Below are 17,317 nucleotides of genomic sequence, written 5' to 3'. Positions count from 1 at the left end.
GAGGCTGAAGGCGAGCAACTTTCGGGGTTCGGGATGCCGAGAGCCCCGCAAAGATGTCCCCCAGTGAAATCGAGCTTATCGAGCGCAGGAATATTATCTAGATCCGCCGCGCCCGGCAGCCAGGGAGGTGTTGAATAATTCCGTCGGATCAGTGGGCCGATTCCATCGTTCCCTCTTACCTACAACGTTGAGCGTGGGGCCGGGGCTGGGACCGTGGCCGCGCGCGTGTGCGTGGGGTGTGTGTCAGTGCAGCAATGAAAGAGATGCGTTCCGCGATCGGCCGACCCGAATTTAGATCGGATCGAGGAAAACGTGTAGCCATGGCGCGTGCCGCCTGCTCAGATCACGAGCCAGATAGGCGCATTCACGCGCACAATTACACGCAAGGTGGCACAAAATTCAAACAATTCAGCACCCCGGCTAACCCTTGCCAAAGAAACTCCCCAAATCGGTCCATTCTTCGATTGTCTTCTCTAAAAACCCCGGATAGATAGACGACGAAGTCCCTCGTATTTTCCAAATCACGAAGAAACAGTGGGAAACCCTTTTGAACCCCGTAACCCGCCCGAGAAACCGAGTAAAATCAAAAGGCAGGCCTGGACAAACGGCAAAAAGCACGCTCGGAAAAAGCGAGGCGCCGTTGTCGCGGCGAAAAGGGTGGAAAAACAGCGTCTAGAGCATGGCGGGGCAAGGGGGGTGGTCGGTGTTGACAGGAGAAGCAACACTCGCGCGCCGCGCCGGGGTCGTTCTCTCCGTAGGGTGGTTGGTGGGGGGCGCAGCGAATAACCGCCCGCGTGTGGGTTGGCCCGCGCGTCGATAGGCGTGAACGTTTCGGGCCGAGCGGTTCCGAGGGCGCGCGACCCTGCACGAGCGCCGGTGAACGCGAGGGGAACGCCGCGGCCGGTGTTTTCGTTCGCCTTAGTTCCGCGCCGGGTGCCACGACAGTCGCATCGACTCGAGTTTTACGTGCGCGCGCGCGCGTGCTTCGAAAAATTCTTTCTCTCTTTCTCTCTCTCTCTCTTTATCTCTCACCCTCGCGTAACGGTGCGGTCCCTGGTGTGGCAGATACGGGCGAGAGGAAAATCCAGGGAGGACAGAAGAAAAGCGGAGAAAATCAGCGGCTCCTTTTTTTCCAACCCGGGGGGGGAGGACACGATCCTCGTTGCGCGCTCTCGGGGGGACTGGTGGTGCTTGCACGCTCGTCTCGTTTCATCCCGCCCTCGTACTGTTCTGCTCTGTTATCGCGGGGCTGGTCGCGCGAGAGGACTCGCTCGGGACGCCACCATGTGCTGTGTGTGTGTACAGTGCAGTGTCTTGTTGGTGCTAACTTAGTGATAACGATTCTTTGAAACACGCCCACCGACACGCTCACCAGGCGACGCGCGGCGACTTATCGCGCCACTCTGGATTGATAACGGACAAGGTAAGGGCGACGGACGTGGTCTTTTAAAAAGTGCGACGTCAGGCCCGCCGCTTGCTCTAAAGGACGCCGCGCCGCGCTGCCGATCCTTGCTGGAGATTAGTTTTATACAAGTGAGCTTAGTGACTGGGAATTCGGTTGCGATCGACGTTCCCTAGAGCAAGCGTCGCGGCGCAGTTGCAAGTGAAGATTTCCCGTTCAAGTGTTTGGGAAAAGTTGGCATTCGGGAGAGATACTTGATGGAGCTCCGGGTAGAGCGATTAGAGGCTACTTTTTCAGCGGGAATTGTGTCAGAGGTAGATGAATTCTGATCGGTGTGAAAAGTGGGGTATTTTGGGGTGATATCGCGCGAAGGAAGTTGGGATTGAGTTCTAGTCAGAGAGGAGTATGTGGACGGAAATGTAGCAGGATTGGAAGCTGATGTTTAACGAGTCCAGAATACTACGGAAATAGCGTTTTCCTGGTGTTAAGTTTCATCACAGTGCAAACACAATTTTAGAGCCTATAGGTACCTATGCTAGCAGATAGCGAGACTTTAGCTTAGAATCTGAAACGTCTTGAATCTGCAGAAAGCAGAGCAGCCAGCATAAAAACACTCACCTCCTACGCTATTATTCTCTAAGATCTTCAAGTGTATCGATAAACGAACCTTTTTAGAATATATATCGCTTCCAGAGCAGCAGTTGAGTTAAAAATCGAAGCACAAATTGCGATTGTAGTAAAGTTATATTCCAGTAGTAGGTATACGCTCGTTCGAAAACATCGAGAAGGTAGTAAAGTCATTGAAGAAATTCCATTTCCCTTGCACGAAAGGGTCGTTGACTCGCAATCTGCTTAGAGGTTGGCGAAATTTGTTGATGCCCCGATGGAGCGAGAGAGAAAGATGGCGCCGTCGGTCGCCGGCCGATCTTTCACGCTTCCTCTGTCCCTGTTGCCTCCATTTACACCACACTCGCAAATAAACTTCTCCGCTACCCTTATCCACCAAAACGCTTCAGTTATACTAGAAATGTCTTCGTTCACAGCCTCTAAATTCATAGAACGCTAAAATATTCCACCTCTACGGCAGTTTACTTTGAATAGCAAGCTTTTGACGAAAAGAAGCAAGATTTCTCCACAGAAACTTTATAAAATTCCGAATATTCTTTTGAAAAATCGAGGAACTTTGAATTTTAGAGGAATTTTTCCAGTCCCCTTGCAATCCTTCCTCGTACCATCGAGCGAGAGCCTCCCCAAGGGGGATTCCAGCGCGGAGTTTTTCCAACAGATCGGATTACGGTCGAAGGCTTTCCACTGGGAAATCAGAAACCGATTGTCGACCAATGGCTCGTTACGGCCGATTGCGTAACCCTGGATTTCTTGGAAGCGACGAAATCGAGTCGATCGGAGGCCGACGGCGTCGGCGACGGCGACGGCGACGGGCGCAGGTAGATGGATCCCCGGCGTGTCCTGCGGCTCGTGGCTTTCCTTCGTCCCAGGATTTTCCCTTTGTTCTGTCCAGAGGTCCTTTCCACGAGCCTCCATTGACGTGGAAATTAGAATTCAGGGCGTATCAAAATAGCAGACACCTTTCAAATTCATATTGTACCTCAAAATTGCTTCCTTCTCTCATCTCGTAATGTTTACTCTAGAAGAATGGTGATTTCGTGGCTTGATTCAAATTTTACGGCTGATACAGGCCTGGTATAATCGAGCTATGATAAGTTGTGGATCCTTATTAATCGTATAGTCGAGTGTATGGGTATTTCTTGAAAATAATTATCCGCTCGGTTACTTTCGGGACGTGAATTTTCGAGGATTTTCTGTGGCACGGTGTTAATGTTTCGATGTCGATCCGTCGGCCAAGGTGTTCGACAGCCCCTCCGAAAGCAGGTTTCCTTTGTTGTTTACGTTCTAGAACAGTGCCGATATCCTACTACGCACATATTATAGCATTTAATATAAAAGCTTGCCAATTCCTCTTTCAAATCTATTAGCATTTACAATAGCAAATGATTTTTGTAAAATTTCGAAATTTTTTCTCATAAATTCTTTCTGCGATACATATTCCTGCCCTATACCGCATACTGTATTCGAACATCAAGTTCTTTTTACAAATATTCGTCCATTATCGTTTCAAAAATTCCGACGAAAAAGCACTCCACCCACCCTCTTCTCTAAATCACATTTAACTCAATAATCTACCTCTTCGCACGTATCAACAATGTCCCCAAACGACATTTCACTTTCCACTAGTCCCATGAAATCTAAAATACCATCAAATTTCTCCGACAAATTCATAATCCAACTGTCCACCGTTCCACTACCGCTGCAAACAACTCGCAAAACTCTTTCCACATTTTCTGCTTGACAGATGCAAGCAATAATAATAATAATAATAATAATCCTAAGTAGTAGAACTACAGGGCGTTGAAATCGTAGCTTATCGTTCAACTTTAAAGTCTACGTAATTACCTATGCTGAAGAAGACCTCGCAAAGAGGAGCCTCGTAGTCGAACGGGGTCGGCAGGGTGTCATGGTAGAGAGGTCAGTTGATGGACGTGATGGGATTCGCGAGAAGCACGGTGGTTTTTTGAAAGGAAAAGCCGCGGGGCGCCCCCTGTTCGGGGGGTGGAGTATCGGCTGGCAGTTTGCTCGGCCTATAATTGCTGATTTGCAAGTATAATAAACGCGCCCGCCGGTTTCTGTTTTCATTTATTAGCCGCGAAATGCCTCCGCTTATTAGCGCAACGATGCATTTCAAAGCAACTCGCCCGTTCCTCCGCGATAAACATTCTTTTCGACGGGCGAAACGATCCAGCGACGGAGCGTCTCCGCTACCCATTCGAAATTCCTCGGGATTTCTACCCATTGCGCCTCCTCCGGCTCTTCGAAAGCGAGTTTCAAGCTTTCCGCCAACCCTCCCCCTGCGAAAACCTCCGTCAACCACGAGGGAAGCTTAAAACAGAAACATCAGCGTTCTGTTCGCTTTGTGCTTACCAGAGGGAAAAACGGAGGTCGCCATTGTTCCTCTGAAGATTAATCGAATTGTTGGGCGTGGGTATATCGATTGAAGCCCGGGGAGCTGGAAAATTCTTGGCGCGATCGCGAATAACGCCCTGACGAAGCCGTTCGTCGATTCTTTCTGTGGAAATTCATGTTGGTAATCCCAGGTGGCACACTTTTTCGAGATGAGGAAAATTTCTTTATTTAGCGACGAGGCTCGTGTATTTTCTTTCACGTTTCATCCGCGAAGTGCTGCGAATGTAAAAGGAAATGAATAAGTTGGGTATTCCGATCGTTCCTTCCGTCTTTTAAGGAGAGGTGATGTCCCTTCGTCCTTCGTGGTTTGTCCCGAAGGCCTCGGGGTATCGAGTTCCCTCGATCGAAGCTCGATCGTCCTCGATCCGACGGCTAGAGATGAAAGAATCGCGCTCGTCGCTAAAAACGTCGGATCTCCTTCGATACTCCCGTCGCTTTCTCATTTTCTAGGTTCATTGTTGCGTAAAGTCCTCCTTTAGGGAATTTTCTAGGTTCAGGATGATTTTTGCACGAATCGACTAGCTTTCTGAGAGTCAACCACGAGTAATAGGCGACTCCGGGTTGGAGGAGATTAAGTAGTTCTCGCGTTTGTGACGTGATTGAATTTAACGTTTGAAGATCTTTGGGCGTATCTGAGGATGTTTCGTGACGTGGTATTGATTTTGGGATGGTTGATTTAAGGCTGCGAGGATATTCGAGGAAGAAGCTTCAGTCGCGTGGAGAATGGATTGGGTGTTTGACGATGTTTGTGTCGTGACTGCGGAATATCATTGTCGAGGATCTTTGTAAGAGATTTGAGGCATTACGAGCCACTTTTGATATACATCTCTTGAGAAGCTAGCTTTTAACAGATGCTTATTTAAGGGACCGCATTTGCGTAGTGCTTGAATTAGCTTTAGAGATGTTTGTTCAGCAAAAGTCACTCGTGGAACCCTCGGATTAGGTTACAAACAATACCGAGATCAAGTGCTCTAGGATATCTAAGTACTTATAAGAACTCAACAATTCAGGCGTGTGTGTATATATTTTTGTGCGTTGCGCAAAAACCTTCCCTCTCGATGGACTTTGCTCGGAGCTTTCCGTGGCTGTTGCCCGGCGATTCTTAATCTTGCTGGTCACGAATCGAATTCGAGCGGTGATTTTCGTCACGCGTGCATCTCTCAGGGAACAAGATTAACGAATCACGATAAGATTAGCGTTCGCGATACGTGATCCAGCACCACCCGTCGATGGAGGATTTTTTTGGCTGGAGTGATGTAACTCGCCCGCCACCCGAGAAATTCGCGCTTCGAAAATGTCGAAATTTCAGGAGGAGAGTACGGAGTGAACTCGAAGGGGAGCAATCTTATCAACGGTTATCTCGACGATTTATTGAAACACTGTTGTCGATTGAAATTGGAAGATAAGGATTCTTTTCCTCGATTTGAGCTTCGAACTCTACACTTTGTAATTTCGAGCTTAGAGCTGCAGATTTCGGTGTATAATTTTGTATCCCGAAGCAGTTCGACTTGCAAATTTAAAATGTAAAATGTATGACCCTTGTTTTCAATATTTCAGATGTTTTCCAGCCCAACGCTCTATGACATTTCCCATTAATATTCAGAGCTTCTGAATTTGAAAAATTTCCAAATTTTCAGTCGAATTTTTTTTCGATATTCCGCCGGACCAATTGCATTCTCGAATTTTAATGTTGAAATTTAAAAAAAAAACAACTGAAATGTAGCTCCCTTCGCTCGAATCACAGAACTCCCAACAAGAACAGAAGTTCTTTTCACGACGAAAGAACTTCTAGTTTTCGTGGCGCTGATTTCCATCGACGTAATCTTCGTGTACCTTCGGTGTCGTCTGATAGTTGTCCCTTATCGGACTCAGGGTCCCCTTATCTCGACGAGCGGCTCGTCCAGGCCCACCTCACGAATTCGAGGAGTGATCGGTCGAAAAATATCGATCACGGTAATCTCGAGTTTCTTCCTCGCGACCCATGATCTGCGTTATCCCTGGTACCCGCCAGTTTCCAAACAATGGAAAACCACTGAGCATTCTGGATGAAGTCAGAACCTTCCAAAGTGGAGAAAAAAATGTTTCTGTCGTTCATCGATCGCTATAATACCGACGATCCTTGATTTTCTTCTTTTTTTCATGTAGGTACATGGAAATTCGTTTTGGAATAGATCGATGGAGGCGTTGCGTCGCGATTCGATCGTTTTCTGGTCGCTCGATCCAAGTCCAATGATTTGTCCTCGCTTTTCAGGGCTAGGGGAACTGTCGACAGCAGTCAGATACGACTCGATCGATACTTGGCGATCGATTCTCCCGATATTTCTGATTATAATTCCAAGTTTCGACTTTGAATCGGTGAAATCAAATTTATCGAATAATATAATTTGTGAAATTTAGATGTTTGAAGCGTGAGTTTAGGTTTTGGTGGATAATTGAAGTGTGCATAAAATGTTTGTCAAATTGTAGGAATAATGTGAAATGTTTTCGATGTTTCGTGGTTGCAGTTCGATAGTGTGAAAAATTAATCGAATATTCGTAGCCAATTCGAACACATTAATCTTATCGCTTGGGCTTTTTATGTGTATCTTATCGGATCTTGTTTTCGAGTACTTTATTTGCTCTGGGCACATAATTTTTGGAAGTGGCGCGTCCGTTTCTGGCGGAGGCACATTTTCCACAGTCTTGTAGACGATCTGCTGTAAAAAAATTCACTCTGGAGTGCTCTGAAATACGTACCACGAAATTAACAGTTACAGATTCTAAGAATTCTGATCTTGAGGAAAAATTCTGTTGTGTATAAAAAAAATCATTGAAATGGAAATGTTTCACAACGAATTTACTACTCTGTATGAAGTAGCCTTAGAAAAATACTTGAAGAATAGCAACTTAAGTAGTTAATAGTAGTTTTTAAATAAAGAATCTTGCGCTACTTACATATCTGTTCATATCTGTTTAGTCGGTGGAATTCTGTGCAGGTATTGGGATTTGGGGATAGGTTCTTTAAAACTGTGAAGGCTGAAATCTATTCTATCCAATGGAGAATTAAAAGAATTACCGTAAACAGTACTTATTCTGAAAACTTTCCTCAGAACCCTAATTCGAATACTGTATTTCAAATCTTCCTCTACAATACTCGAAACCATATTTCGAAACCAAATACCCATTCTCGTAGCTTCTGAATCAACTAAGTTAATTAACTGAAAATTCATTGCAAGAATTGTGCAATTTTCTCAATACACCTACCTACAAACCTTCCTTTCCACTACTTCAAGCCGTCTGCAACACCTCGAAATATTTCCCTCCTCTCTTTCGCGCGTTACCCCAACCAGACTCCTCCAAAACCTCCACCATTCATTGGAATTGATCCAAGACCCCCCGATTTCTCATCTCGCAGAACACAATACCGTCGCGTTGCGTTGCGTCGCGTTGCGTCGCGTCGGGGCACAGCGATCTACACGTCCGTTTTCCGTGTCATCGCGCCTTGTATCAGGATTGGGCGATCGCGGTAGAAGGGGCCCTGGTCTCTGTTGCGTCACCGGCGACCTTGATCGTCGACTGAGCCTCCTTATGGTCGATTGATAAATCGGGTTCGGGAGGCACTCGATCGTCGAGTGGCCCGGCGATCATCAGTGTCGCCGCGATCGAAGCGCAGATCGGCAGCCAATTAACCGAGATCTAGCGGGCTGATCGGTTATCGTGATCGGGCGACGGGTAAGTCTGGCGATCCAGCGATCCTCCAGCTCGGGTTTCCGCGTTTGTCGACGCGCGTGTGCGCCCCCCGTCCGCGGGGGGTGCTCCAGCATAGAAGTCAGGCCTCGAGTCCTTGCAAACTCGATTAGATCCACTTGGATTTAGGGCAGGATCGTCCAAAATGGATCTTCCAGGCGGCTTTACCCTTGGTCCAGTTTCTTCTCGGTGCTGTGTGACTTTTGGGTGGTATTCTTCGTGGAAACTGGGGGGTTTTTAGGGTTTAACGAATGTTGTTCTGTGTGGTAGAAAGTGGTTTCGGATAGTGGAATTCTGTCGTTTTCATCGATCAGGGTATTCGGTTTGGTTTTGCCACCTGGAAGCGTGTAACGAGATAAACTGACTGTTTGCAACCGGATTCCGCGGTTTTGCGACGAATCGTCTCGCGTTTCCATCGGTGTTGATTTACCTGCTGGAAGAGGGAGGGGGCGTTATGTAATTGGCGAATGTGCAGGTTCTCAGCTTGGGCTAATTGGCGGAGACGTCCGTGATTCGAGGCTGTGGGAACCCTGACGTGTGGTCCTGATCGAGATCCATCGATCTACATATCCAGTGTTGTGATAGATCTGGAGATATACTCTCCATCAAGTGTGCAGTCTTTTTGCAAAGCGAAGAATCGCTTTCAGGGGTTCTGGTTGGATATATGGGAATCATCGAGTCGCTCAACTATTCCTAAATTTCATTATTTATGAATAGAGTCTCGGTTCGTATTCAGGATGGAGCTCTATTCTTCTGCTCTGAAAAGTAGAATCAACTGAAATTTTCCTTAGTTTTCTTGATTGTAAGTGATATACGTCTGCAGAGTATAGTGATTACCAGCTCTAGATGCCTCCACCACCATAAACGCTGAAAAATCCTCCGTTGTTCCCTCAGGAAAATCGACCCCTCCGCCGCTAGGAACTCGCCAGGAGTATAAGCTTCCTCCCTTGGGCAGTAACGAACCATCCCCCTAACCCCATAAATTTCGTTTCTGTTGCAGAAGGCGGGCTCGCAGCGAGATCTTTCTCTCGTGATCGTCGACGGATCGACCAGGATTACCTATGATCTCCACGAGCGTGCTCAGGAGGACCACGCTTCAGAGGCGTATTTGGCAGCGTTCCTAATCCCCTCCCCCCTGTCCGTCCCCCCAGTCCCTGGAATCATACGACCCATCCTCCTGGCCTAGTTGAACCGACGCCGAGCAACCTCCCCTCGTCGAAAGGAGCTCGGATCGTTGACGGAGGAGGAAAGGTGGTCGCGAGAGGACGATACTCGACAGGATGGACATGAGCAGCGAGTCGAGCGCGGCCAGGTGGTACGAGCCCCCTAGGTCCGCGCTGGAGCCGCCATCGGGGGGCGCGGGTGTCGCCGGGGTCGTTGGCAACCCGACCGACTACAGGGGATATTACCCCCATGCTGGACCCACCGCCCACCACCCCGCAGCTGCTGCCGCGCACTACGCTCACAGTAAGTCCAACACCTTCTTCTTACCCGTAGTGACAATTGTGTCGAGTGATTCGGAGAGAAAAAAGAAGGGGTAGGTGTAGAAACTGTTAAGCGTAGCGTATCGATTGCTGTATGAAACTGAGCGAAGAACGTTTCGACTTTCTGACGCGAGGGAGTGTTTTTCTTTCTTTAAAATTATTTTTCTTCCCTTTCCGAGTCGAGGGTGTGTTTTAATTACCTTGTCAATTTAAATTTTCTTTAAAAATATCCCACAATTTTTCGCCAATTTACACGCGACACTAATGAACCTAAGTTGCGACTGTGGGCGATTTCGCGATGAGGTAGCCACCCTCACGCGACGCCAAAGTCTGTCCACCCTCCGTGGTCGTAAAAAAAAGCCGTCAACCAGCCACGATAACTGAACGCGTCGCGTTTTTCGCGTGTGTCCCTCACGTGACTCGGTTCAACGATCGACTAATGGCGTCTCGGTCTACCTCGTTAATTACCAGGAGGATATTTAATTATGTCGTTGCTTGGACTGCCCTCTGGGGCACTGAAAAATTCTGGTGAATTTTGCAAAATGGTCTCGGCAAGGAAAACAGAATGGTCAGTGAACTCGTACACGATACCTATGTTTCTGGTTGAATTTCTAAACAAGTTAGAGGAATGGGTGCCATCCATAAAAATAAGTAGATAACAAGCTTTCGTTAGTAAATCGAAAATAGCGTTTAGTAAAATCGAAGAATAGCAGTTTGTCGGCTCTTGTAGCTGGTGCCTGGACGATGCTGTGCGCGTTATCGCGGGCGATGGAATTTCGCGCAAGTTCACGGAACGACGGGCTCGAATTAGAGGCGAAAGTGGAGATTGAAAACTAATACGGCGCTTCTTAATCTCGAGGCCACTCCGTCGAGATCCCCGGTGCGCAACAATCGAGCCTCGATTATCCACTTTCGAGCACGCGAACGCGCTCGCCGAAATAGCCTCGTCCCTCTTGGCCTCTCTTTCACAGGGCACTCGACACCTTTACCAAATGACTTCTCGTTTCGAGTGATCTCTTCTGCCATCACAATGGACCTTCTCGATCGCGAACTTGAAATAAAAACTAGCAATCAATGAAATCTAATAAAAGTCTTAGTAAGTAGATTATAAATTTGGATCTAACCCGGAGATACCTCAGACTCACCTAATCCTCAGAAAGTCAAAGAGCAAGTTGAAAACGTTGAGAGATAGCCAGAAAACGCTTCGCGCCCCCACTCGCGTTGGTTTCCACGGACCATATTGGTTCGATGGCGCCTGACAAAGGCAGAAAGAAGCGACGGAGGTATTCGATGGAGCTAGAGAAGCGACAGCGCGTACAGCCGTTAGGTGTACGGTAATTCAGCGATAGTTCTCGGTTCTTCGTCGCTGGCCAAGCATGAAAAAGCGTCGGATGGGGCAGAAGGGCTCTGGACGGTGGCAGGGGAACGGGGCCAAAAAGTGAGGGGGGCAGAGGGGCCACGAAACTCGATACAGCTGGTCGGATCTCTGGAGGCTCTGGAACGCGATATCCCTGATTCTCGCCGACGTGCATGGATCATACTCGGCTCTCTGTTAACCCGTGCTGCGCCAAAAAACCAGCGCCCTAATCGGAATCAAATCTCTATCTGTCGCTGGTGCCGCTTCTTTACGACTTGCTCCCTCCCCTCTGCGCTCCTCCGCGTCTTGCCACGCGGTGCTTGACCCCCTGACACCAGACGGGCCCCTGGAATTCCTCTTCGCCTGTGAGAACCCGCCGAGTTTCTGGGGCATCTTCCTCTGTCGCGCTTCTTGGATCACCACTCGCGAGAACCGTTCTTTGCATCGGATCGGTAGGAGGTGAAATGAAGTCTTCAGCTGCTGATCCATCTATCTTGTCAGCTGTAGAGGCGTTAAGAACTCTCAATATCCTCCCATTCCGTCCAGCAAGAGCGTACAAAATTAATGGGCCCAAGTGGCACCATTCTTCCTCTCCGATAGGTACCATCCTCCAACGATCTATTTCCTCAAATTTACACCAGTCCACTTCCCCTCGCGGGGCCTTACCCTACCTCCACGATCCTCCAGCACAGTTCCAAGTCTCCACCGACCTCCTCCCATTTCGCCCATCAAAATCGTCGACTCGAAGTGGGCCCAACTCCCGCCCTCAAGACCTGGGGCCTGACTGACCGAGAGGTGAACGACGTCCATCTTAGCCTGGACACTCATTAGACGAACGATCCCCCTCGAGGATGTTTCTGTCCGCGGGTGATCGATCGACGAAAGTGCCATGCGGATCGGGGTGCTGCTCCCTGGCCCAGGTCTAGATGGAGAGGGGAAAAACGAGCTAAAGAAGACAGGCGGACGCGCCACGGGCCCCGGGATGCATAATACACACAGTGGTTGCGGCAGACAGGAAGGAAGCGCAGCCAACCGCGAAGCCCACGGGCTCTCAGAGAGGTGCATACGTAATTGCAGGCTACGCGGGAGGCGCTGCTTTTGTAGGTTACCCCCCTCCCACTCCTCTGCCCACCCCATGTTCATAGCAGTGCGTGTTTATCTGGCTGGCTTTATCTGTTTCGTGCTTCTCTACTCTTTATTCGTCGCGTTTTCTATTTCCCTCCCTGGGTGGATCTATGAAGGCTCCTTTGTGTATTTCGTTTTTCCTTCTTTCGGCTGGGGTGCAGGTTTCCTTTGATTTTCGTAGAGGGTTGGGAGTCAATTTCCGCGAATTTGTTGGATACGTCAGGTTCTAGGATTTCAGCTGATTCTCTATTTGCTCTAATCGCACCACCCTGATGCTCCATCCCTGCACTATACTCTCCCGTTCTCACACTTTTCTGCTCTATCCCACTTTCTTCTTCCGCTCTTCAATTTCTGCTCCATTTCCACTCTACGAGCACACCTCTTCGCCCCTCCTTCCTCCACCCCGCGAAATCTCCACGATTCAACCTGCTCAACCCCCTTACCCTCCTCCGGGAACCAAAGTCTTCCACCGTCCCCGAGGTTGCACCTCGACGCGACGAAGAAGCAGAAGTAGAAGAGGAGCGATCGTACGCGCGGCGCGCAGCCCGTGCAAAACTCGCGCCCGTCGCCATCTTGCGCAAATGCACACGCCAACCGAAGGCGGAGCCTCTCCCCCGTCGCAACATCTCTCTCTTTCCCTCTTTCCCTGTATGTACGTCTGTCTTCCCACCCCCTCTGGCGCGCGCGGCAGATGCAACTCGCGATGCAGCCTCGCCGCGATCAATCTTCCTCCCTGCTGCTCTTCTCGCTGCTCCTGCCCCCCCCCTCCCGTCCCTATGTCGGAGAGGGAGGGTTCAAGGGGACGCTGGCCCCCTCTCGGTGTCACGATTCGACGGGACCAGGATCCTGGGACCCTCTTTGTTTCGAGATTTCCATCGGAGCTGACGAATTCCAGTTCGTTTCACTGCGTTCCTTGGATTCGGGGTGGGTTTTGCGCGGGAGGTGGGGGTAGGAACATGGGATGGATTTTTTGGGGGCTTGCTGGGGCTGCAGATTTGTAGGATGTTGGGTGGTGGAGCAGTTTTGAGGTTTTTCACGGATGTGTACAGAGATGCAGAAAACATCGGAACTTCTGGAATTATCGATGAAACTTTGGGAATTTAAAAAGTTTCTACGATGCCGAAGTCCGTAACCGCTCGAAAAGGCCGAGTTGCGAAGTCGAAGCCCCGTGGACGGGCGAGAAATGGAGGACACTCGCTTCCCTTCTCAGGAATAATAATTGGCGAGCAGTGTAGGAAGCCCGCTGGCGAGGAAACAAAAAATCGATAAACCCCGTGGAAGTACACCGTGGGGTTGAGATTGCATGTTATTACCCGAGTGGAGCTAGTGGCGGCCGGCGAAATGAGACGTTATTTTCTCCTGGAATTTCGTGTACGCCGTTGAATCTTATTACGGGGCCAGCCCCAGCTGCCCGTCGATCCGCGGGACCGCTTATTTTTTCATTTTCCATCGTAATTCGACGATTTACGACGTGCGACGCCGCGGTGCTCTCGCTGAAAATCACTACCCTTAAGCTTTACGCGCCTTTAATGATGGAAGATAAGTCGCGTCCCGCTGGTAGCGCTCGAGGATCCACGAAATTTGCCAGCAACTTAAGGTCACCGTCCAACCGCACCAACTTCGCCTCGAGATCGCGATGAAAACACGCTTTGCCAGAGAATTTATCACTTACAATTAGATACACAGTACTTGAAGCTCGATAGCAGCGTTACGTGTTGCTTCGCTATGGAGCAAGTAATATTCGACCTGCTCTAGAAACAGGCGACGCGAGCCGGGAATAATTAGCCAGAGCTCTAGAAACGTCCTGGCGCTGCTCGGCATAGAATACCAACCGACTTGGTCACTGTTTTCTCTTCACCGTTGCTCCCGCTACATAAAACTTGCGCGAATGACAAAGAAGGTTTCTCTAAACCCACGGACCATCAAAGATTCATTTTCAGTTAGGCAAGAATTAGGTGAAAATTGTGCGAGAATTGAAATCTGCATCTTTTATTCCCTTTTGCCAACGCTAACCGTGCATCATTTTCCTTGGCCTTTCTCTCTGGACACCCAGCGACTCGTCCTTTGAGAGCACCGCGCCGCTTTGAATCCTTTCGAGCCTTTGAACTCGTTTCCCCGACGCCTGGGCACAAAAGCGGCGCAACGCGACGCTCCAGGCGACTAATTATTTGGAGTGGCTGCTTTGATGTCGAATGCTGACCAAACGGAGATACCGTGGCCACATGTGTCGCGCCATTCACGCCGGCTAAATCGCGAGATAAAATTTCCACGCGGAAATCCGTCGCGGAGTGAATGAGGACTCGCCTTCTCCGCCCTATTCAGTCCTTTTCTTTCATTGCGCGCTGAAACAGCGACAGCCACGCTTTTCGTGAAATCTTCGGCAAATATTGCGATCTTCTGGCTGGTAGACACTCTTTTCGGCCCTCCCGGAGCTGGAATTGGAAATTCAGTTTATTAGGGGCGATATACTGTAGCGTTTCAAGGATTGAATTAGAGTTTGAATTTGGCGCGCTTGGTGCAGTACTCGAGGGCAGAGCTGGCTTGATTTTGTAAATCTTATGTTTCGAGGTAGACAGGCGCGAAATTTTCAGGGAAAATTATGCGAAATGTGTGGAAATATGTGTCAGAACTGCCTTTACCTCCAAGTAAACTATTACTTGGAAGACAGTCACAAGTTCAAAGACTATCCCCGAAAAATTTTTGAAAGAGTCAGAAAAAGTCTCCCGGAAGCTCGTGGATAATTCTCGGTGAAACAACGGCCCGAATCTCGAAGCGCGTTGCAATCAAGCCAATGAATTTCCTGTCACGCCGTGCATCGCGAACTCGATCCCCTGCTAGATATTCAGCCGACGAGTCAATTATCATATTAACTGTCGGAATGTCGTATCCCGGCTGGTATAACTTATTGGATCGAATATTTTCAGCGCGCGTGGGCGTAGTCTCGCACGGAGTCGTGGCGATCGAGTAAGCGATTAATGGCCACGATCTAGATCGCGCGTAGATCTTGCAACATTATCGCCGGACGATCGTTCCTCGTCCTGGAATGGATGAACGCAACTCCATTCAAGCTCCACATACTTCTTCAAAATTTTAAACAAAACTTAGGAAAAACTTTTTAGCAAAATTTGAAAGGCAGTTACGTTTGTCCTTTTTTTTAGAGTCGCCCTGTAGAGAGTAGAGTAATGGAAAATGCTGTTGCGTTGAAACGCTTGGAAGTTCACGATCGAGAAAAATACGGAGCCAGGCGATGGAAAAGCGGCGCCATATTAGAGGCGACCTGTTTCGAAAGGAGCGCCTTGGGAATCGACGCCTAAGGAGCTCCTCGCACCTTAATGAGAGCCTGTTCCGCGGCTTTTTCTCCTTTTTCCGTCGTCGTCGAGGCGTTTGCCAACTTCCTCCGACGAAAATTTACGGGGGCACGCGTGCCACGTTCAACGACCGCGATCATACGCGCCGCGATTTATGGATCATGATTCGAGGCGGACGGTCGAGATAGAAACGTTATTTGGCTGGCGACGCGTGCTCCTTGTGGCCAAGGGGCTATGAATCTCCGCGAGTACACGTTTCCTTTCTCCGACTAACGCAACTATTCCTTCTTCTTCAAATACTCTTCTATCTGAATGTGAATTTTCAGTTACTCCTTCGCTTCGTTCTGTTTTATCTTACTTATGTTTCTTGAGCGCTTTAAAGCGGGAGTTCCAATTTTTTACGATAGCGTGAATTTCTAAATCTCTCCCTCGCCAAAGGTCTAAGAACAGCTTGATTAACCTGAGAAAACGCTCGAAATGTTTGCAAGAATGTGTGAAAATCGCGAGGTGGTCACCCGGGGCCAGCTGGTGATCGGCAGCCATTAATTCGAGCGAAATCGCCGAGTCGACGGAAATATCTTGGAGATAACGAGGCGAGGGTCTTCTCAGCTCGCAAACGAGAAGGAAAAAGGACGAAGTGCGAGTAAAAAGTTGCGAGAAGTGGCGGAGAAATGGACGAAAAAGAGTGAGGTCGAAGTTAGGGCCACGAGGTAGGAGGATGATAAATATCCCTTAGTATGGAACTTTTTACTGCGCATGGAGTGCGAACTGGCTCTTCTGCTCGTTTCTTCTCTCTTCGTGTCCTCCCTCGGCCGCCTTTCACTGGCAAGGCAACAGTCCGACCATTATTTTCGTACTCCCTTCGTCATCCCACGATTTCAAACCTCTTCCACCCAAAGATTATTGAAAATTTTCCAAATTTTTTCACGCGTACCGCGACCTAAGACGCTCTGCGGATCTGGCTCGTCTTGTTTACTTTCCATCGGTGCACCACCAGAATACAGCGGATCCAATTACAGGCGGGGCATCGTTGCATTCGATTAATTGCGTGACGCTGCAGCTGCTCATCTCGCGTCCCACTTGCCCCTCGCCGCGCGTAATATTACGTTTCACGCTCCTAAATTTAGACAGCTTTACGCCGCGACGTTCATCCTCCATTCGCCAGCGCAATCGTGTCAGCCATAGCCAGCCATAGTGCATGGCAATCCTCGTTGATTCCAGCTAAACGAAACGGTTAACCTCGATAGATGCTCGCGAGGGTCTGATTATAGGAGGGTTGTACTACTCGGTGACTCGATCATTCCGGTCATGAAGATTCATCAGCTGATTAATCACAGATAATAAATGGATCATGGTGGATAGAATAGCGAAGATGAAGCAGTGGGGGAAAGAGGAAGTTAGGACTACCATCCCCTGTTTTTCGCAATAGAGAAGTTCGAAGGGAGTAATACGGAGCGTGACGGTGACTCGAAGCTCGAATTAATGCTCGTAATTCAGCGGAGGTTGCACGGGTGGAAGGGTAGAGGGTGGAGTTTGGCAAAACATTCCCTTGTTATCAGCGTATGCCGCCGCGCCGAGGTGGCGGAGCAACGCTAGCAAGAACCACTCGATATATCGATCGTACGCTTCGGCCGACTTCACCGACGTAAGCAGGTTTGCGCTCGCTTCCCGACGCGCGACGGTTGTCGTCAACCCCTGTTGGCCTGCAAATTTGCGTTAGACCCCTCCTTGGAACTTTGCCTTAAGTATTCCTTCGATGAAAGACAAGCAGCAGTGAGCATTCGGGAAGGTTCATCGGATACATATTATTCCAGTTTACGTGACGCTTTACTCTTTGTTTTGTAGATCTAACCCGGACTTGAATGAATATTTTAGC

The 17,317-nt window shown here is 49.0% G+C and overlaps 1 protein-coding gene across 1 annotated transcript in view; it reads left to right on the top strand.

Annotated features, from left to right (window-relative positions):
• Positions 1-1,131: 1,131 nt before the first annotated feature.
• LOC143377375 (uncharacterized) overlaps positions 1,132-17,317 on the top strand; it is a 66,626-nt gene continuing 50,440 nt past the window's right edge. The window contains exons 1-2 of the mRNA XM_076828587.1: positions 1,132-1,423; positions 9,168-9,634. Coding sequence (XP_076684702.1) covers positions 9,448-9,634 — 187 coding nt within the window. The 5' untranslated portion in view covers positions 1,132-1,423; positions 9,168-9,447. The remainder of the gene's footprint in view (positions 1,424-9,167; positions 9,635-17,317) is intronic.

This window comes from Andrena cerasifolii, chromosome 15 (assembly GCF_050908995.1).
Source record: "Andrena cerasifolii isolate SP2316 chromosome 15, iyAndCera1_principal, whole genome shotgun sequence".
NCBI lineage: Eukaryota > Metazoa > Arthropoda > Insecta > Hymenoptera > Andrenidae > Andrena > Andrena cerasifolii.
The sequence above is the reverse complement of the archived record's forward strand: the minus strand, read 5'-3'. Positions and strand labels throughout refer to the sequence as shown.